The sequence below is a fragment of the Pimephales promelas genome, chromosome 7 (assembly GCF_988280905.1).
Source record: "Pimephales promelas chromosome 7, fPimPro1.hap1.1, whole genome shotgun sequence".
NCBI classification, from domain to species: domain Eukaryota; kingdom Metazoa; phylum Chordata; class Actinopteri; order Cypriniformes; family Leuciscidae; genus Pimephales; species Pimephales promelas.
In genome coordinates, this window is record NC_142775.1 from 5339154 (window position 1) to 5361346 (window position 22193).

Sequence of the window (22193 nt, forward strand, 5' to 3'; positions counted from 1 at the left end):
ATATATATATATATTGCATTTTAAATAATAGAACATTTCTCAGTGATCGTAAATAAAACAAAATTCCATTTTTCTCGGTTTAATGAAAACCAATAGGTCGTTATGGCAGAGGCGAATAACATCTGGATATCTCTCCACTGGAGCGTGTTAACGCAAACGTGTAAGTTTCACGTTTGAGGGGGTTAAACCGTGACATCTACACATTTTCCAAAGTGGACTATTTAGGCTGCTTCATTAAAAATGTGACATTTAGACGTTTTTTTCAGCATGGATCGAGGCAAATGAATCCTGTTCACCTTGAAAATAATAAATGTTTTTTGCATTTTAAATATTAGACCATTTCTCTGTGATCGTCAATAAAACAAAATTCCATTTTTCTCAGTTTAATAAAAACCAATAGGTAAGTTTCAGTTTAAGTGTAAGTTTCACTTTTGAGGGGGTTTAAACCGTGACATCTACGCGTTTTCAAAAGTGGACCAAAGTGATTATTTCACGTCTTGTCACGATACCGGGTTGAAGAAATATTGTTTAGGCCACTTTTGTTTGATATAATCACAACAAATTAACGCAAATATGGGAATTGAACTCAAGTCTTCTTGATTAAAGCCCAACGCTAACGACGCGCTTGTCTATTTCTCTAGGGGGGTTCGGGGGCACGCTCCCCCGTAAGATAATTTTGTGTTCTGTAATGTTAAATTCAGCAGTCTGGTGCACTTTGAGAGTTCAAAATTAAAAGCTCCAACCCATATTCAGGGTGCAAATTAAACAGAGAAAAATTTGAACCTCTTTTAGTTAGTGTCTGTCTTTGCATTTACAAAACTAGGTAGGATTAACGCATATTTGTCTTTGACATCTTTGTATGGCTATTTTCGCTGTCCTTTTAGACTCTTTGATAGTGCCATTTTCTCTCACCAGCTTAAATGTTAACATCACTCTACACACGACATAATAGCTTAGCCTACCTCCAGCAGGCAAACAATAAAAAAATAAAAAAAATGTAGTTTAGTATGCAAGGATGCCAAGGAATAATTATATGTTTAAAAGTAGTCAAATAATTATTACAATAAGTTGGACTCCATTGTGTAACAAGCAAATTAACCCTTTGATGCGCAAGCTATGGATACCCCTTCTAATGTGCAACATGGGTCTAAAAAAGACCCGTATTTATTTCCTATGTTATTTCAGTGATGGCTGAGTGTTTTCTTTGCTGAATCTTTAAAATATATGTATTTTAGCATTTGTTATTCCAGGTAGGCTATTCATTAAATATCTTGTTTAATAATTTAATTTAATAATTTTAATAATTCAATAATTTTTTGATAGCCTACTGTCTGGCTATCATGAAAAAAATATGCATTATGAAGCAAAAAAATACACCAGAGACCACAGACTGAGTTCTTAAGGTCATTTATCAATAAAAAAAAAAACTTTCTTCAACAAATAGTGTCAGTTTCAAAACACATTCTATAAGAACGGACACTTCCAGTTATTGTCTATTAATGGCTGAGCTGTGTTCGTTGCCATTTAATGCTTTGTAACCACAGACAGTTGAAAGTCATAATAAAATGAGACGATGCGCAGCCAGCAAAGTTGCAGGGCTCGTCAGTCTGACACGTGTAAACACAACACTCACTGACGTCTTCACTTCCAGGTCAAGAAGCTGTCAATCAAAAACTCAGTAGCCAATGAGAATACACTGCTACTATCCCGCCCCCACGAGAGATTTGTGTCAGAACAGCGAATGCAAACTCAGGGAGTGTTTACGAAAACACCAGAAGCGTAAACGAAAACTTCAGAAGCGTAAATTAAAACTCTGGAAGCGCATTTGTAAGTGTAGATCAGTAAAAGAAATATAAGGAATAGTTAGCAAAACATGTAGTGTATTAAAAACAAAGTCAAAAAAATTGCTTGCGGTTCATTCTTTTTCAGTTTCAAAGATATTTTATTCAGTTTAAATTTATATTTTCATTAGTTTCTTGAAACGTTACGTTCATTTTTATTGGCTCAAAATTAATTCCATAATTGCTCAAGTGGAATGGATTTGACTGACGGCGCTCTGAAAAGTGAACAGACAAATGCGCTGAATTAGAGACGGTAGAAGTGAGTGGGCCCAATATCATTGGTCTTAAAAAGTGGGTGGGTCTTGTCCCACCCATATACAATGGTTCCGACGCCCATGCCACTATATGAAACTTGTTTACACCACGTAATAAAACAATTTAAAGGTGATTAAATCCTTTTATCTCAAAATTCTGACTTTTTTTCTCACAAATTGCGAGTTTACATCTCGAAATTCTGACTTTTCTCAGAATTACAAAGTTTGTAACTATGAGTTTATATCACAATTCTGACTTGTTTTCTCACAAATTCTGAGTTTACATCTCGAAATTCTGACTTTTTTCTCTGAATTGTGTGATATAAACTCACAATTGTGAGTTATAAAGGCAGAATTGAAAGATATAAATACACAATTGCTTGTTATAAAGGCAGAATAGTGTGATATAAAGTCACAATTGTGTTATAAAGTCAGAATTGAAATATATAAACTCTACAATTCTGACTACTACACAAAGACTACTTTTCTCAGAATTACAACTATGTTTATAACTATGAGTTTATATCACAATTCTGACTTTTTTTCTCACAAATTGCGAGTTTACATCTCGAAATTCTGACTTTTTTCTCTGAATTGTGCGATATAAACTCACAATTGTGAGTTATAAAGGCAGAATTGTAAGATATAAATACACAATTGCTTGTTATAAAGGCAGAATAGTGTGATATAAAGTCACAATTGTGTTATAAAGTCAGAATTGAAAAATATAAACTCGCAATTCTGACTTTTTTTACTCAGAATTACAAAGTTTATAACTATGAGTTTATATCTCACAATTCTAACTTTTATCCCTGAATTGTTTGATATAAACTCACAATTGTGAATTATAAAGGCAGAATTGCAAGATATAAATACACAATTGCTTGTTATAAAGGCAGAATAGTGTGATATATAGTCACAATTGTGTTATAAAGTCAGAATTGCAATATATAAACTCACAATTCAGACTACTTTTCTCAGAATTACAAAGTTTATAACTATGAGTTTATATCACAATTCTGACTTGTTTTCTAACAAATTCTGAGTTTACATCTCGAAATTCTGACTTTTTTCTCTGAATTGTGTGATATACATTCACAATTGTGATTTTAAAGGCAGAATTGCAAGATATAAAGTCACAATTGTGTTATAAAGTCAGAATTGAAATATATAAACTCGCAATTCTGACTTTTTTTTTCAGAACTACAAGTTTATAACTATGCGTTTATCAGTGTTGTGCAAGTTACTTCCAAACTGTAATACATTAGGTATTACTTGTTACTGTTATTTAAAAGTAATTCATTACCTTACAATATTACTGTCCCAGAATTGTAATGCGTTACATTACTCATGTATTACTTTTGAGTTACTTTCACCAAAATAACTAAGTAGAACTTAACTTTTGGGCTGTAACGATATGCAATATGAAACCGAAATCGTGATTCGCCACACGACTCAGATCCACAAACCTACAGAATCGCGACACACCTCTTCCAACTCCAGCGTTATTCTCCTTACCGTCCAGATCCAATGCTGCCTTATCTTTAAATTAGGCTATTAGTATTATTTGAAGTTAACATTATAAAATACGTAGACCTACACCACAAAACTAGTTGAGGATAAATTATTTAAAATTGGGGAAGTCCAGCATTATGGACATGACATTTGCAGTCAAAACTTGAAATAAAAAATTCTCAGAAAATTCATGTATTGAAACGTATATAGGCTACTTCCTTAAAGGACTCCAGACATTAGACAAATATCAGTCTATGTTTTATTTTTAATATTAGGGAAAAGACAAACATTCATGCGTGACAAAAAAATAGGAGGCAAATATATTTTTTTGTAATTCTGTTAATTACACTGCGCAAATCGGATGAGGAAAGGTTGGCTCTCCGGTCTCCATAGAACTTAAAATATTCATTTTATTTTAGTTTTCGTGTTCGCATTTATGAGGAAAAAATAATGTTACAGACGCGACCGCTCTGAACTGGCACTAAAAGACTGCTTTAAACCTTTCACATAGTCTGTTGCCTTTAAGAAGTAAAAGGAGACAATACACCGTAATACAACTGTAATACAAGCCTCACTGAACATGTAACGAGTAAAATATTACTGAAAATTGATTAGTAATGCCTTACACTACTGCGTTACAGCAAAAAGTAATATGTTACTGTAATGTATTACTTTTGTAATGCGTTACTCCCAACACTGGCGTTTATATCTCACAATTCAGACTTTTTCTCCCGAGCTACAAAGTCAGAATTGCGAGATATAATTCTGAGAAAAAAAGTATTATTTTGAGAATTGTGAGACTTATTCTTATCATTGTGAGAACTCTGCGAGTTATATCACGCAATTGTCAACTGCTGGAGGTGGTGGTGCTAGAAACAAGCTTCCATAGACCTCAGGCTATTGGTTACTTTTTTCTCTTTTTTCATTTCTATTGGTGTATTATATGTGACTGGCAACTATTTAATACAGGTTATTCCCATTAATATTTTCATCTTTGCTCTCTCTTTACAACAACAACCTTTGCCCAAACTAACTCTAATTAAAATCACTGTTTTGGATCAGTTCTGGCTACAACATCAGCAAACTCTAATCAGAGGTGTATTTCTATTTGGGTCAGATCTGTGCCGAAGGAAATCTGCTGACTGGGGAACATCTTGAGATACCTCAACTTTGTCTCCTGAGCCATGATCCTTTGCAGGGAAGTAGACGACCTCTTGAACTTCATCGCAGGGCCTGTCCGAGTTCTTCCCGAAGATGATCCGCTGCTGACCCTCTGTGGACGGAGGCAAAGCCACAAATGTGTCGCAGGAGGTTGGGTACATCTTGAAAGAAACAAAATGTAACATTCCATGTAAATGTATGTATCCAGTGTTCACTGCTGGAGTTTCAATCTCTCAATATTATTAATAGATGGCAATCATGAATTCATTCAAAACAAACACTGACCTTGAAGTAATACAGAATGTTTTTCTACTCAAAATATACCAGCATGAATGAACTCGTAAGATACAGATACAGGCCTTTACATGAAACATTATTTACCATTACCACTAATACGTAGATATTCATTAAGATTATCCAAATATTTGCAATAACGCTGGCATTCAGTATGCTTTAAATAATATGTTTACCTTGTCCAACTCAGCGTATGTGTCAGTCAGGCACGAAGAAAATCACTATTCTGTTCAAAGAGATTAAACATCTGTTTACTTTCCTTTCTCCATAAACAAAACTGCCAGCAGACTTTGACACAAATCCGCATGCACGGTCCTCTGATTTATAATCAACCAAAACAATCCGCTCAAGCGCTGTGACAATGAGTCTGCTCGATCCGCATTGGTGTTTAGTCAGCGGAAAAGTGGGCGTGGCGGTGGCGCATTCAGGACGCATCGAGTCACGTGGGCGTGCAGTGGCATTTTCGATTGGCTATTTGATTTCGCTGTTTTAACATGATCATAAAATAGGCCACAATAAATAAATAAACAAACATGTCATACAAGTATAGCACAGGAGTGCAACAACAATTACATAAATTAAATAATAATATACAAAAATAATAAAAATGAAGTGCACAGTTGTGTATTTAAGAAATATAATTCTGTATTCCTTTCGAAGTACGATGTTTACGTATTTTATGATTTAAACTAAAATAAAACCATTAGAAGAAAACTGTATTTTTTTTTTAGAAATTTTGAATACATAAAATAAAAAAGTAAATAAAAATATTAAAACCTTCACACATTTTTACAGCTTTATTTTGTCAAACTATATATTGTGTAATGTATCGTTGAACATGTAGGCTTCTTCAATTTATGTTTACAAAATGTAGCTAATAAAAGTAGCAGCTTATATTATGGAAAATCCCGGATGTTTGTTGTTTTGATGGCGTCATAAAAAAAGCGACGCTACTGATGTTTTGATGCTAGGCGGAAAACGCTAGCTTCAGTTTTTAATAACATTTTGGTCGTTACGCTGGTGTTCAAACATGGGGAAATCTTTTGCTAATTTCATGTGCAAGAAGGATTTTCATCCTGCGTCAAAATCCAACATAAAGAAGGTAACGTTAAGCGGGAGGTTTTCGCTAGCATTGCACTGGAGTCTTCTGTATATATTTACAGTAGTCAACTTTTAAAGTGAATCAACAAAGTTCCTCAAAGTTTTACTAAGACAAGAACGGGAATTGTTCAAAATTCATGTATAGACCATTTCACAAGATGTAAACAACACTGGTCCAGAAGCACTTCCTGTTTCAGTTTTTTAACACTACATAAAAGCTGGGATAAAATACAACCAACAGAACATTTAAAACTGAATCAAAAAGTTAAACAAACATCTTTATGATGTTTTCTTTACACGTGAAATAAAGAAAACAGTTACAAACTGAAACAGGAAGTGCTTCTGGACCAGTGTTGTTTACATCTTGTGAAATGGTCTATAACTTTGAAGAAAGGTTTTGATCCACTTCAAATGTTGATCCACTCACGGCATATTTGGTTGTTGCACATGTATTTATTCACAAACATATGATATGTGTGTTAATTTGCTTTGGGTAATAATCATATAGAAAACAGAGTCTAGTGTCAGATGTTTCCAGAGGAACACAGGCTCCTTTATTTGAATGTTGAGAGACAAACTGGTGTATCTGAGGTGCTAAACTCTTCATATATCTTTGATTCTTCATCAGGTATGGATCGCAGAGCAAAAGTTAACCTTCGAGAAGAAGCAGCAGGAGGATCTGATGCAGGCTTACCTGAAGGAGCAGGACACGTACAACAACAGGTCAGAAAAGTCCAGTCCAAACCAGCAGACAGGACTGGGTCTCAGCCTCTCTCTCACACACACACACACACACACACACACACAGTCACGAGGGCATTTACCTGGAAACTGAAATGGTCCTGTTGGATGTTTTGTGTTCCAGACTGCTGATGGGAGACGATCGTGTGAAAAATGGCCTTAACTTCATGTATGAAGCGCCTCCTGGAGCATCTAAAGGTCAGAAACGTTTCCACCGGTTGTTGTGGAGTTATTCAAATAATGTAATCGATAACTGATCATTCGCTTGCAAGTCATGATGATCAAACCTAAAGACATACAAGATTTGAATCAATCCAAATTGTTAGAAAATCAAGAAACTGAGTATAAATAATCATGTTTTTTTTCTTTCATTCACCACCGACTTCCTGCAGAGGAGGAAAAAGAGGTACATTCACTTCCATGATAAAGTTTGCTGTTTGTGATTTTGTCCTGTCAACCTTTTTAAATACAAATATTAAACTTGTGTTTTTAACCCTTTAAAGCATATCTTAATATCACATCATATTTAACGTGCACATTTCTAAGGCGTCTGAATTATTAACATGATCAACTTTGCTGTAAAGCCTGCTGCGCTCAATCCACTACAAGCCTTCTGTCGTCTAATTGACGGTTCATACTTTGTAAAAGGCCTTTATAATTGTATAAACTTCCAACTTCAACTTGTCTTTTTGCTGTGAAATCGTTACTGATTTTATATAAAGTAAACTATATAAAGTAAACGTAACAATAACTTTGATATTGTTAGGAATATTTATCCTACTTACAAGATCTAACATTTTCTGGACTGAAGCGACTTTTCTTTTAGAAAAATTATGTTAAAATCATGAAATGTATGAATCAAATATGATCATCAGGCTTTTGAGGAAGGTTTATTTGTTCATCTCTCAATCATCATTGTTTTACATTGCATTATGTTTTAAAACCACAGAGCTTTGATCATAAAACGAATCATTTAAATATCATCTTACCAAAACTTATTATTGGCAGATATTGAGTGACAACTGATATTTATTTGCTTATTTATTTACACAACACTGATGTCTATGGTAGTAAATGACCTATGGGCTATATGCACGCATAAGTTCCGCATTTGACGTAAGGATGCTCGTCCATTTCCGGTTGTGTAGATTAAAGCTGAGGAAAACCGGAGAAAACGGGATTATGGCAGAGTCTTCAATACTGTCCTCCCGTCTTTGAAACGAAACGTACATACGTTTAGATGTAATTTTATATATAGTTATGTTTATTTAATATAATTTTAAAAAGAAGCATAAACACAACGAGGGGTGTCTGTTTTATCTGTTTTTGTGACTAACGTTTCATTAGTATAACCATGGAGTATAAAATTCAATATAAACTATTGGTATTGCATTGGACTCTATGATCGGCGGAAGTTATCGAGCATCCTTAATCCTTCACCGGAAATAACGCCGTGCATAGAGCCCATTGGAAGTAACTTCAAATAAATATTGTACACTTACACCATTACTCCAGTAGGTGGCGACAATCGACTGTTACACATGTATTTGTCATTGAATCATTCGTTTGTTCAAAAACATTGATTCATCCAGTAATTAAACAAGTGAAATCTTTATGAGTGAGTCATTGAATATATTAAAAAAAACATATTTAATCAATTAGAACAAATTTTTTTTCAAAATCAGTTTGAGTGATTATTATTATTTTTTTAATTCTAATATTTCTAATAATATCAATTAATTCTAGGAAATTAAGTATTTTTTTAAACAGCATTTAACATGATGTCAGAACCTCTAGTAAATTACATGCTATTTTTTTAATCGTTAAGTGAGAAACATGATCTCTATTTTAAACAATAAATCGTGATTTTCAGTTTATCCAGAATCGTGCAGCTCTATCCTGATCTATCAAATATGACACTCGACTCAACAACAAAGAGAAAGAGATTTGTTTTCAGATTTTGGGGTTATTCTAGTGGCATGTCCCAGTTTCAGCTCACGTCACTAAAGTCAACCTCACGTTTTTCATCTTTAGGGAGGAGAGTCCGAGTACAAGTTTGAGTGGCAGAAAGTAGCTCCCCGTGAAAAGTAAGTTCACTCGCTGATAAGTGATGCTTGATCTCAAATTTGCCCTTAAAAGTATTTCCTACTCATATTTTTCTCATCAGGTATGCAAAGGATGACATGAATATTCGAGATCAGCCCTTTGGCATTCAGGTGATGCTTCATCTTGTGTTATACACCTTCATAAATGTATTGCTGACCCACTAATGTCTGAATGCCGTGAACATGTGGGCACTTTGCTTGTTTTCTTGTTCTTGAATGCTGTAGGTGCGTAATGTGCGCTGCATTAAGTGTCATAAATGGGGTCATGTGAACACGGATCGCGAGTGTCCCCTCTTCGGTCTGTCGGGGATCAATGCCAGCTCTATGCCCAGTGAAGAAGCAGCAGGTATACTGATCTTTCCTTATTTTCTGTATGATCAGGGCAGGAAAGGTGCTAAACAATCTCAGGGAACCTGCAATTTCAACTGAGGAGATAGTTTCTCCATGCCCATGTGCGGAAAATCCAGCTTTTACTGTTATTTATGTCTATGTGGTGTTTTTAAAGGAGAAGTTCACTTTTAAAAAAACTTTTGCCGATAATGTACTCACCCCCCATGTCATCCAAGATGTCCATGTGATTTTTCCGGATTAATCCGGAATTCCGGATTTTCCGACCTGAAAATGTGACCTACGTGAATCATGCAGATCTGTAAAAAAAAAAAAAAAAAAACGGGTGTCGGCAGCCGGAATGAAAAGGAGAGAATATGAGGACATAACCCATAACTGGCTGACGTGCGTACAGAAAGTTCCTTCCAAAGTATCAACAAGGACGTATTTGCGTTCAGCCAGAGAATGTCTAATTGGTTCAGCTTGTTCACCTGCTCAATTTCGTATCTCTAGTTGCTCTCGCGCTGGTATCGTTGTCAGTTGACATCACAGTTAGGTCACCAGGGCTAGGCGATATATCGATATATTTCAAATTTGCGCTATGATCCTTGCTCCAAGCAAGCTGCTGACTGCTTTTGTAGAAATATGTAGCAGCTATATCGTGCATTCTGTCAGTTGCAGTCCTGACACCTCCGTCTCAACAGCATTAGTGTACAACGCGACAAATACTCGCAATATTAACGCAGAGGAACGGCTACATCAGTTCAGCGAGTTCACAAAAGTTAATTTGCATGTGATTTAATTCAAGCCTTGCCGGTTAAACATGTCATTCGCTGCTGATGCGCTGTTCTGAGCGCGAACACCCGACGTGCACATGCACTAAAAGCTTGTCTAACAGCGCCTGGTTGCTGGACTAAGTTATCTTTCGAGTATTATTTCGCTAATACTCTCAAATACACACAAGGTTTACATAAGGTTTACATAACATTTGGTTATGTCTAAACTCAAAGCAAACCGAGAAAATTGAGAGAAATCTGCTTGTCAAATGCTCCGTGTATATTAGACGTGTCGCGTGACTCGCGTACAGGTCTTAAAGTGACAGTAGCCCTAATAATAAAAATGCAGCTGCTTGTTCTTAAATGGATAGTTGACCCCAAAATAAAAATTCTGTCATTATTTATTCACTGTAAATGTTGTTCCAAACCTGTATTTTCATTTATTTCTTGTGCTGAACAAAAAAGAAGATATTTTGAAGAATGTCTTCGTATATTTTCCTGCTTTTTTGTCCTTAGCCAATCACATGCCTTTCTTTCTTCAGACAAAAAGAAATTAAAGGTTTTTGATGAAAACATTCCAGTATTTTCTCCATATAATGGACTTCAATGGGGTCCAAACGGTTCAAGGTCCAAAAGACAGTGCAGCTTAAAGGTGCTTTAAATGATTCCAGACGATGAATAAGGGTCTTATCAAGCGAAACTATCGGCCATTTCAAAAATAAATAACAAAGTTTACGTTTTATAAGCTCAAATGCTCGCCTTGCTCTGTTCTGTGATGCGCGTTCGTGACTCTCCTGTTCGAACTCGTTCATCAAAATGAACGAATCTTTTTTCCCGAGTCATTTAGTTGATTCAACGAATGAAATGAACGGAATGGCTCAAAAAATGATTTGATCCTTTTGTTCCTTTAGACAAACCATGTGAGAACTTGCAGGGGAGTCTCTAGAGAAGCCAGGTTTTCCTGGTTATTATATTATATTATTTAATTTTTTTTTTTGCATATTAACAAAACAGTAATTCATACAAGGTAAGTAATCAGTGACACATATACAAGAAGGGAAAAAAAGCACAAAAACAACAAAATACAAAACAGCACAAAACAGTCATCGACAAAGTTGTGCGTGTAGGGACACGAGATCCTTTCTTTGAGGCAACTATAGATGGGGCAATCCGGTAGTATCAGTATAATTCCAGTGAAGGTAATAATCACCTCAGTAATCACAAAAACAACAATAATATATTCATATTAATATTAGTGGTGGTAGTATCAATGATAATATTCATGACCACAATAGTAGCATTAGCTCTAGCAATCTACAACAGTAATACTAATACAATTACAATAGACCATTTCACAAGATGTAAACAACACTGGTCCAGAAGCACTTCCTGTTTCAGTTTTTTAACACTACATAAAAGCTGGGATAAAATACAACCAACAGAACATTTAAAACTGAATCAAAAAGTTAAACAAACATCTTTAAGATGTTTTCTTTACATGTGAAATAAAGAAAACAGTTACAAACTGAAACAGGAAGTTTTTCTGGACCAGTGTTGTTTACATTTTGTGAAATGGTCTATACATTTAGCTCAGTCAATAATCACTTTCAGACCTGTAGGTGGCGACAATGTCCAATAATACACAGAGAGTGTCTGTCATACCTGGACAAAGCTCCTATGGCTTCCCATTCAGCTTCACTTCTGAATACAGGTGTCTGAATTATAAATGCCATGTGACCAATCCTGTCGGCATCACATGCTAATGATGTCAGAACATACATCACCCCAACCCCAGTTACTAGGAGACAAACACTTCAAGATTTCAGACTATCTTCTATAATCTGATAAAATATTTGTGATTATATGATATTAGTAGAGAATTTATGTACTAACATGCCAAACTTTGAATCCTTGTAACACTTGAAGAATGTGGCGTTTGGTCCTGAAATCAATAAAGTGTAATCCATATATCAATAAAATGATGGCTGTGTCTCCACCCTAGAATAAAATAAAGAGGTAATTTTGACATTTGCTCTCACAATTCTGGCTTTATTTCTCACAATTGTGAGTTAAAAAGTGTAAGAAATTAATTTTTCTCAGAATTGTGACTTTTATGTCAGAATCCAGAGTGACCTTTTAAACTCGTATTTCTGGAGTATTTCTCGCAATTGTGAGATCAAAATTAATTACCTTATTTTTTATTCAGTGGCTGAAACAATCTTAAACACATCGCAAATTTATTTATTTTAAAGGATAACAAATATGATGGAGTATTTCATACACAAATTACTTATATTGTGCTAATATTGTACCCAGTTTTAGAATAAAATCACCATTAAAGGGACCCAAAAAAAAAAAGACCTGTATGACTTTTTTGGTCCAATTCTCACTATTAACTACGGCTTTTGCCTCAATAAACTCGTACTTACTGCTTAGTAACAGTTAGTTAAGTTTAATAAGCATCTAGATAAGAGCGAGAATTGGACCCTAAACTAAAGTCTTACTGACTTTTTCCCTCTGTGGATCACAAAAGAAGATATTAAGAAGAACACCTTGAACACCTTGACCTTGAACCGTTTGGTTCCCATTGAAGTCCATTATATAGAGAAAAATGCTGGAATGTTTTCATCAAAAACCTTAATTTCTTTTCGACTGAAGAAAGAAAGACATGGACATCTTGGATGACATGCATGCAGCAAAAGTTTTTTCAAAAGTGAACCACTTTAAGAGAATGAAAAATCTCAGAATGGTTCAGTTTTGTGTCTGAGTAACTTTGAGGTGGTAAAGGTGTGTGTGTGTCTCCGCATGTTTCTTCGGAGCGGAGATAGATCCTACTCTCGTGTTGGTGGGAAATGTTATTATTAGTTGTTTTGATTGGATGAAACCTCTGCTTCTGCAGGATAATACTGTACGCCTTACCCAGCTGAGAGTTGATTTGGTGCGTCTTTGTGTGTTAACAAAGCCTGTAGTGTGCATCTCTCCGAGGGGGGGGGGATGATCACACATTATTTGTTCTGAAAGAGTGATTTGTCCTAACAGGTCCGTCGATGCACCCCTCCGAGTTAATGGCAGAGATGCGAAACAGTGGGTTTGCGCTGAAGAAATGTGTCCTTGGGAGGGACGCCACCATGACTGATCCAGCACAGGTAATCTCCTGGACCCTGCCCAAATATGACCCATGATATCCATGTCTGGAGCTCAGCGTGTGATTGCAGAAAAACGTCCAATTATTGAACAGGCCGTTCCCGTCGGTTGAAGGGTTAGACTAGAACTGATGAGACCAACAACTACAATTACAAGAGTAGAGACGTGCTGGATTTCACACGGTGGTTCTGCACAAAGTACCTTTCTGATTGACCCATTGTGAACGTGTGTGTGTGTGTTGTTGTGCTTCAGGATTTTGTGGCCAGCGAGGAAGAAGACGACCCTGAGGTGGAGTTCCTGAAATCTCTGTCCACCAAACAGAAACAGAAACTACTCAGGTGTGTGATATTACACAGACACTACCGCCTATATTCATAGTAATCCAATTGATCATAATTACTAGTAATATAAATTCTTATAAATAACGATTAATATTAATTTTAGTAATATTATCAATTTTTACATTTTTGTGCATCTAAGACATTAAGGGGAAAATCTGTCATTTTAACTCTTTATAAACTAGTTTAATTTCAGTTTAATTTTAATTAAGTAGTACAAAGTAGTAATTTAATTATTAATTTATTTTTTAATTTAGTAGTAATTGCGAGTAGTGTTATCATAAGCCTTTGCCATTTCCAAAGTATATGTATGTATGTATGTATATGTGTGTGTATGTGTGTGTATATATATATATATATATATATATATATATATATATATGAAGAGTTCAGATGCAAAAGCCTCTAAATGCCATTTGAAATTTTCTTCTTTAATGATGATTTTTATCAAACTTGTATATTTAAGTTCAGTAATTTCACTTAAATAACAATTAATAGGTAATTATCATTGCCATTTAAGTGAAATTACTGAACTTAAATATACAAGTTTGATAAAAATGATCATTAAAGAAGAAAATTTCAAATGGCATTTAGAGGCTTTTGCATCTGAACTCTTCATATATATATATATATATATATATATATATATATATATATGTGTGTGTGTGTGTGTGTGTGTGTGTGTGTATATATATATATATATATGTATATATATATGTATATGTATATATATATATATATATATATGTATATATATGTATATGTATATATATATATATAGTGTATGTATGTGTATATATATATATATGTATATGTATGTATATAATTACACACACTACAGGTGTGTATATATATATATATATATATATATATTTATATATGTATAATTACACACTACAGGTATATATATATATATATATATATAATTTGTGTTTGTATTTATATATAAATAAATATATATAGAAATACACACACAAATTATATATATATATATATAATTAAACTGAAATGTATAGGGAAAAAAAGTATATTTTTGCAATTTAAAATATACTCTTTTCTATATGAATATGGTGAAGTGTAATATAAATGTCTTTTCTGCCACTTTTAGTTTGCTTAATAAAAGCATTAATTTCTTAAAAAAAAAGAAAAGAAAGATAAACCTACCAACCCCAAACTTTTGAATTATAATTATAACTCTCATCCCCTTCTTCCTTTTAGAAAACTTGACCGTCTTGAAAAGAAGAAAGAGAAGAAGAAGAAGAGTAAAAAGGAGAAAAAGAAGAGCAAAAAGAAGCAGAAAAAGAAGCCAGCCGAGAGTGAGAGTTCATCCAGCAGCTCCTCAGACAGCAGCGACAGCGACTCTGAGGACAAGAAGAAGAAGAGGAAGAAGAGGAGGGACTCGTCCAGTGAGAGAGGGAGGGAGGACAAAGAGAGAGGACAAGATAGACACAGGAGCAGGAGTAGAGAGAGGAGGAGAGAGAAAAGCAGGAGCCCTCAGCGATGGAGAGATGGTAAGGAGAGGGACAGGAGCGCGAGCAGGGAGAAAAGAGACCAGGAGAAGGGCAAGAGGGAACGAGAGAGAAACTGGGATAGAAATGTCAAAAGGAGGAGTGTCAGTCGGGAACGAGGGAGGGGCTCGGACAAACACGGCAGGAGTGATAGCAGGGATGCAGAGAGGAAGAAATGAGTCTCAAAGGACATGATTGACTCGCCCTTGTGTCATTCCAAACTCTGACCACTTTTTAAACACTTTAAAGCTTGATCGCTCCGATGACAATACAATATAATGCGATACACACATCTGCTTAAAGGTGTGCGATACCTTTTGTGTGAAATTCAAGGCATTGGTCTTGTAATTCTTCCCCTTTCCTTGAAGTTCTGTTGATCTGCTGAGAACCAATGACACTTGAGGATATTAGGAGCTTTAGACGTCACTCGTACCGAAATGAGACGTTTAAATATAAATATATTTTTAATTTCCTTTTCTGTTTGAGTCATGAGAGTTTGGACTGACGTGAGGGTTACTAAATGAGGACCGAATCTGAAATGTTTTGGGTAAATAGTTTCTCTGGGTGGCTTTCCCAATGTTTTTTTTTTCTTCTGGGAATTTCTCCAGAAGAGGGCGCCATGAGAATGTAGAACTCAACCTGTTATACACCAGGAATTAAAGTGTTTTCAATACATTTGCTGTACTCCTAGTTCATGTTCTCTTTTCTTTAAGCATTTAGCCCTCCTCAAATGTAATGTTTGTTTGACTCGTTGACAGGTTATATATTCCACACATAATATTCTGTTCATTAAACTATTATTTATGGTTTTTGTGGCTCGCTCCTTACCTCAAATCAGTTTGTAAGGATGTCTGAAATACAGGTTGTGGTATAAAACTTGATGCCAGTTACAACTCTACAACATCACCCGTCCGTTAAATGGGATTTTTTCAGCTCATTTTAAATTCAGGGTGACTAATTTATTATTAGAATTATTGTGTATAGCTACTAAAAGAATGTTCAACAACTCTCAAATTGGCGAAATCGAGCTGATGTATAAATATAACTGAACTATTCCTCGTGTTCGAAGTGGCGGTGTTCAAAATTGAAAATATATTGGCAATATATGTTCAAAATTGAAAATATATTGGTAATATATGTTCAAAACTGAAAATATATTGGTAATATGACAATACTGGCAACAAAAATGTCAAAGCGCATGGTTTATACACGTAAGACCAACAGTGTTTCTCTCAACATCACATTAATCGAGCAGATAAAATAACAAACCCTAACTTCATCAAGGCTGGCCATGAGGTAACAAAAAGTCGATTCAATTGCAATTCAATTATTTTGGGTTAGACTAAAGGAATTTAAACACTGACTACTTTAGTTGCGTTTTACTGGTTCAATAATAAGAACATGACAGTAAAACATTAGCATTGTTAGTGTCTATATAGTTATTTCTAACGATAATCATTTAATGTGTAAACATGATTGTGCTCGATGGACATTGTCTGACCAAAAGGGAGATGAAAGAGTTGCACCGCTCCGGCAGCGCGGGAAAATCACATCGTCACGGCTGAGTTTCCCGCGCTGCGGCCGGAGCGGCGCTTCGCTTTGATCACTCTTTTATTACCGCGCGCAAACAAAGCTGACTTTTGCCTCGCGCTCAGTCAGAGGGCATTCCAGAAAAACGCGAACAAAAGGCCGTGAGTGACAGCGCTACTGTCCGCAGCCCCAGGCGCATCATTCGCCTCCAAAAGACTGAAAAGCACTTGTCCATGTATAAGCTCCCGTTTGTAGACCTTAATAGAACCATATAATTGTAAAGCGTGCTGGTGAATGCCTTCACGCCCAAATAGCGCTCATTTCCGTAACACAAATTTTGAATTGTGTGCAATAAAATCGTTGCATCCTACATTAACTTTTAAAAGACAGAGAATTGTGTTCGGCACACACCTGCAAGAAACATTGCCTATACGGAAATTGCGTTTGGGTGTTTTAGTCTATTTTTAAACCCTGGATTGACCACTACATGTCAGTTTAATGATTTACAAACCATGCATATTTTTTTATTCCTTATTTGCAAAATGGTATCCGGTTTTCACGAGGTCGTTAAATGATAATGGACCATTTTCTATTTGTGTTTTTTTTTTTTTTTTTCCTGAAAAGGCTGCGGCCACCAGCACACAAAAGGAAATGAAAATAATTTTAGTCTATTGCCTTCTGGTCAATTTACCTTGTAGCACAGAAAGCTAACGAGTTCCCAGGCAGGGCTCGAGCTGTAATTATTCCGCCGGGTTTTGTGGGATCGGACGCTGCACTGGATAAACACAAAGAAGTCAGAGAGCATCCTTGAACCTTTTCAGTACAGGGCCACTGATATTCAAATAACAGCCAGGGACCATTTGACTGCGAGAGCATTTTAAATTCAGCATTTGCATAAGGCCTCTCCCAATTTCCCCCTTTCAAAAGTGGCAAGAAAAAAGAAAGGAAGAAAAAAAAAACTGTTCCCATAACACCAAATCAAGAGTAGCGTTTTATAAACGCTAAACGATGCTTTATGCCTTCAGCCCTCTCTTCGATGGACATTTTCCGTTTGACATGCAAATTTAAGCAGTTAATTTGAGCAATTCAAATAAATATTCAGAGGCCCTTTGTCACTGAATCCCCTCGGAAAATGTGCGATAAAGAGCTGCTGAACAAATGATGTCTCGGAGAGTAATTAGATATTTGATAAGACACGAATCCCTAATCGCCAATACAAGACACATGGGGCTGCGATGTGCTCCAAGTCATAATTAATACTATTTAACAAGATATTCATTTGGACAAAAATTCCCCTTTCTGGGGAATTAACTATTGATTTTTTTTCCCGATGGGAAAAAAAACGAGTCTACATTAGCCTACCGATATTTATTTCCTCTCCCCAAAAAATGTAAATATATATTCGTAATAATTATGCGCAGTCTGCACGATTTTACATTTTTGGATTAAAATAATTTCGATGAAAACATTTGCATCAGACAACCCAAGCTTTAGATTTTAAATCCCTTTAATTACAAAATGAAAGCCTTATAAGCGTGACTTTATACAATTAAACATTTATATATTTTGAGCAAGGTAAAGGAAAGGTTAAATGAATTTTAAATAGCTGTATAACATACATACTTGACATCCACAAAGTGCGTCGAAAGGAAAGAAAAAAAAATCCCTGAATTTCAGGATCCACCACAAAACAATCATAACATTTACAGGAAAAAAAATAACATGTTATTTTTTGTGGATATATGTACACATTTAGCTCAACCGGCAGCCGTGGTTATTTAGTTCCCTCTTTTTGCCCAACACTGATTCCACAACAAATGTCCACCGTTAAAACACCGAGCCTTGAAGACTTCAAGCGTTCGTCTGTGCGCGTGTTCATTTGCTCTTTCCAATGCAAGCCATTTCGACGAAATGGAGAGTTTGTCGCATACTACTCCAGTCCAGACCCGTTTCCTTTTCTCGAGGAAAATGCGTTCAGTAAATAAGTCGCGCTCAGGACTCGTGGTGCGGAGACTGGTCTTTGACCGTGACCCGCGGGTTTACCCCGTCTAAAATCAGTTCTGGAGACTCAGACCTGGGGGTCTCCAGGTTGCTGGTGTCGGTGTCGCTGTCGCTGCCCTTTTTTCCTCCGCCTCCAGCGGTGTGTGTTTTGATGTGTTTGCTCAAGTGGTCGCTCCTCATGAAGCGCTTGTTGCACACCGGGCACGCAAACCGCTTCTCCCCCGTGTGAGTGCGCAGGTGCCTCTGGAGCTCGTCGGACCTGGTGAACCGTTTCCCGCAAAAGAGCCAGTTGCACACAAACGGCCTCTCGCCGGTGTGCCACCTCAGGTGCGCTTTGAGGTGAGATGTTTTCCCGTAGACTTTCCCGCAGCCCGGGATGTGACAGCTATGAAGTCCTTTCCTCCGTAGGCTGGCTCCCGCAGGCCCGAGCCGCTCCGCCTCCTGGCAGTTCGGGCAGTCGCATGTGGCCCGTCCGGAGTATCTCCGCGAGGACCGGGACGAGGTCCCTATCCCCGAGCTGGCGCCCGAGATCATAGCGTTTGTGGCCGACGCGTCCGTGTACGTGGGTATCACAGTTTTGAACCCTTCCTGGGTCAACAGGTGCTGGCTGGTCGACAGGAGGTGGGACGCGGTGGGGCTGATGCCGGTGGAGCTGAACGCGGAGTGCGTGAGGCTCGAGAAGTCCGGATTGTAGCCGCTCAGTTGGGAGTGGATAGCTTGTGGGGTTCCGGAGTGAAGCGAACTTTGCAAAGTCCCGGCCGGGTTTTGAACCTCGAGCCACGAGCCCGGGTTCGTGTGCACGTCCCACCACGTGGACGCGCCGTTGGCCACCTCGCCCGAGATGGTGGAGTGAAACCCGGACTTGTACCACGATTCATAAGGGTGCGCCATGCCGACCCGCGGATAAAGAGTCTCTGCTGAGGAGTGAACTTTGGAAATGAAGGCGGACTGTCCCGAGTCCTGCGAGGAAACGCTCGCCGTGTTGGAGAACAAGCTGCTGTATTCTGCGGAGAAGGCGGAGGAGGTCGGCGAGGTCGAGGCCAGGCAGAAAGCGCTGTTGCCCGTGCCGGTGCTGCTCGTTAGTCCGGAGCTGCTTCGGCTCGTGGCGACGGTGAACCCGGGCAGGCTGGAGCCCAAGTTGCAGCTCGACGAGGATCTTTTCCAGGGATGAAATCCGCCTTTGGAAAACGCGCTGGAGTCGGGGAGAGTCGTGAGGGGACTGGTGTTGCCAATTTTGTTGCAGGTTGCAGCCAGCATCGCTAAAGGGGTAGTTCCAAACCTCGGCTCTTCCTGTTTGGATGAAAAGTTGATGTTCTTTACTAGACTATAAAACATAGTTGGGGTGTTTTGAAAAGCAAACAAGTCTAAGCCATTTGCCAGGTAGCCTACAACCAAAATACACGAAAAAATGAGCTGATGCACTTGTAAATATTTCCTACAAGTTTTCAAATAAGTTGACATGTTTTAATAAAAGGGCATTAACAAAAAATCTCACGTTTAAATTATTGCAGTATTGCTATTTTTATTTAAAAAATAAGCACTGTTACAAATTTCACTGTTATATCTCTTTCGCTGAACAGTGTTTTCGAGTTTACTGTTTCATTTTCGCCTTCGCTGGTTTTTAAGATTTCTTTAAAGCACTAGTAGCCAACTAGTAAATCTAGACAATTAAAAAAAAATGTTATCTTTAGGCATCATTGTTTTTTTTAGAATGTAAATAAAAGTCATTGAAAAGTTTAAAGGCAAGCAAGCAATGAAATGTCAATACCAATGGTGACACTATAACAACAAAAATGTGTCGAATTAAAATACATGTCAATGTTTACTTACCCCAAGTATAGACGTAGCCATATCCAGGGCCTTTCCTAGACAGCTAGTTGAAGAGAACAATGAGTGAGTGTTCCAGTGTGACTGAGGGACAGCGCGCTGAAGCTTTACTCGAGTTGTATAGTGAGCGCGTGCTTTGAAGTACAGCTGGCTGCGATACTCAGCCAATCTTAGCGCGCGACGACTCGCGTCCGACCAATGAGCGACGCCACCATGACAGAAATACTAAAGCTGCACGTCAATCAATGACTGGGGTACTGGTCCCACTGTCAAGCAATAAGCCATCAGCTATTTTTCATCATTTTATATATATATATAACTATGGCTATCAAGGCGTATATCTGCACAGACTTCAGCGCTCAGCTCATATATTTAATAGGCATCCTCCGATGGTAAGCGTCTCATCTTTGTTTTATGCATGATATCTGTTTCGTCTGTTGATGTGCAAACGGATGTCCTTAAAATTCACACGCGTAACCGTTCGGAGCTTCCATGTGTGATTTAGTGATGTGTTTATTTTGTTGGTCGTTTTATTGTGATTAAAGGCATGATGATATTTCCGATTAGCGTTTTTATACATAGACGTTACGCTGCATGTTATACGTGGATGCGAAGTCGTAAGTAGGATATTATGCAATGTCAGTGTCATTTTAATTTTATTTTTAACAGTTATTGGTTATGCTGCAAACTTATGCTATTGGTGAATTAAAAATATTAAAAATGATTCGAACTTTCTTATTAGAACAAGTCACTGAAATGCAAGAATACATCTTAGATGAAGAGGACGGAGGGGCACCACTGATCTCACAACAGGTGTGTTAGACTTTTATTGAGTGTGTGTGTGTGTGTGTGTGTGTGTGTGTGTGTGTGTGTGTGTGTGTGTGTGTGTGTGAGAGAGAGAGAGAAGGGGGGGGGATCTGGGGGCGCAGGTTAGAGTTTGGGGTGTGAATGCGCGTGTGCGCGCGCTCACCCTCGCGCTTCCTTTAAATACCTTCCACATGACTCAAAAATCGTTAAAAAAGTGGACTCATTTTTTAAAAAATATTTTTTATTTATTTATTTCAAATAGAAATGCTAATGACAAGCGCTAAATGGCAGCCAGCCTATAACTTTTAATATAACATAGACTCTAATATCTTTTGAATGCCAAAAAAAACAACAAAAAAAACACCCATCTAATCAAAAATAAATAATTCTAATATTTTGTATTTTGCCCCCCCCCCCCCCCTCCCCCCTCAAAATTCTTTTTTTTTTTAAACATATAAAGATCAATGCATTATGGCACTGTGTTGCGCTGCTTGTTAAAACATTTAAGGGTAATGACATAATGTAACAATGGCCTGCTTTGGAGTGAATCGCCTCCTTTTAAAAGTTAAAGCAATTTTCTTGAGAATGGCCCCGCCGAAACGCCGTGCATTATAGTATTCAAAATGACCAAATAATGCTCCATTATAGCGGCTGAACGCTGCCAGTCAGGCTGGATGCAATTTACTCCAAAGCGCTTCGCTTTAAATTCCCTCCTATGGAGAGAGCTAGGGAATATAAAACAATTTATTCAAATCCAAGTGGTGGAGTCTCGAAAATCGCTTGATTTCCGCAATCACTGCAAATTGACGGAGGAACAATTAACACTATTAAACGTCTGTTCGGCATAAACAAATTGGCCTGAGGCGCAGAGAGAGGTTTAGGTTAGGCATGTATGTACTGAAAATGAAATCAAATTGCTGCGT

General features: G+C 37.2%; 3 protein-coding genes and 1 long non-coding RNA gene across 4 annotated transcripts in view; 2 read left to right on the forward strand and 2 right to left on the reverse strand.

Moving 5' to 3' along the window:
- Nucleotides 1-5383, reverse strand: part of scrn3 (secernin 3) — a 155938-nt gene extending 150555 nt beyond the window's left edge. Inside the window, exons 1-2 of the mRNA XM_089132983.1 lie at nt 5242-5383; nt 4774-4932 (exon numbers count right to left, since the gene is read on the reverse strand). Of these exons, the coding sequence (XP_088989109.1) occupies nt 4774-4932 (159 nt within the window). The 5' untranslated portion in view covers nt 5242-5383. The remainder of the gene's footprint in view (nt 1-4773; nt 4933-5241) is intronic.
- A 591-nt stretch (nt 5384-5974) lies between these two features.
- Nucleotides 5975-15914, forward strand: cirsr (corepressor of RBPJ and splicing regulator). The gene is made up of 10 exons (XM_039687456.2): nt 5975-6167; nt 6795-6889; nt 7032-7105; nt 7300-7313; nt 8942-8994; nt 9075-9123; nt 9238-9358; nt 13155-13261; nt 13512-13597; nt 14816-15914. Exons 1-10 carry the CDS (start codon nt 6096-6098, stop codon nt 15282-15284), a joined length of 1140 nt encoding a protein of 379 aa, XP_039543390.1. The 5' UTR covers nt 5975-6095; the 3' UTR covers nt 15285-15914.
- Nucleotides 15915-18124: 2210 nt separating this feature from the next.
- Nucleotides 18125-20570, reverse strand: sp9 (sp9 transcription factor). Its single transcript, XM_039687790.2, has 2 exons — nt 20467-20570; nt 18125-19926 (listed from the first exon to the last, which is right to left on the reverse strand). Exons 1-2 carry the CDS (start codon nt 20485-20487, stop codon nt 18628-18630), a joined length of 1320 nt encoding a protein of 439 aa, XP_039543724.1. The 5' UTR covers nt 20488-20570; the 3' UTR covers nt 18125-18627.
- A 129-nt stretch (nt 20571-20699) lies between these two features.
- Nucleotides 20700-22193, forward strand: part of LOC148978254 (uncharacterized) — a 55235-nt gene continuing 53741 nt past the window's right edge. Inside the window, exons 1-2 of the long non-coding RNA XR_016169231.1 lie at nt 20700-20855; nt 21206-21276. This is a non-coding gene — a long non-coding RNA (uncharacterized LOC148978254). The remainder of the gene's footprint in view (nt 20856-21205; nt 21277-22193) is intronic.

What these genes read in the sequence shown, in the direction of transcription:
- sp9 (XM_039687790.2), bottom strand. Translation starts at nt 20,487, where the DNA reads ATGGCTACGTCTATACTTGGG. An exon ending in TGGCTACGTCTATACTTGGG is followed by an intron (nt 19,927 to 20,466) that starts GTAAGTAAACAT and finishes TCATCCAAACAG; the next exon opens with GAAGAGCCGAGGTTTGGAAC.
- cirsr (XM_039687456.2), top strand. Translation starts at nt 6,096, where the DNA reads ATGGGGAAATCTTTTGCTAATTTCATGTGCAAGAAGGATTTTCATCCT. An exon ending in CAGGACACGTACAACAACAG is followed by an intron (nt 6,890 to 7,031) that starts GTCAGAAAAGTC and finishes TTTGTGTTCCAG; the next exon opens with ACTGCTGATGGGAGACGATC. An exon ending in AAAGTAGCTCCCCGTGAAAA is followed by an intron (nt 8,995 to 9,074) that starts GTAAGTTCACTC and finishes TTTTCTCATCAG; the next exon opens with GTATGCAAAGGATGACATGA.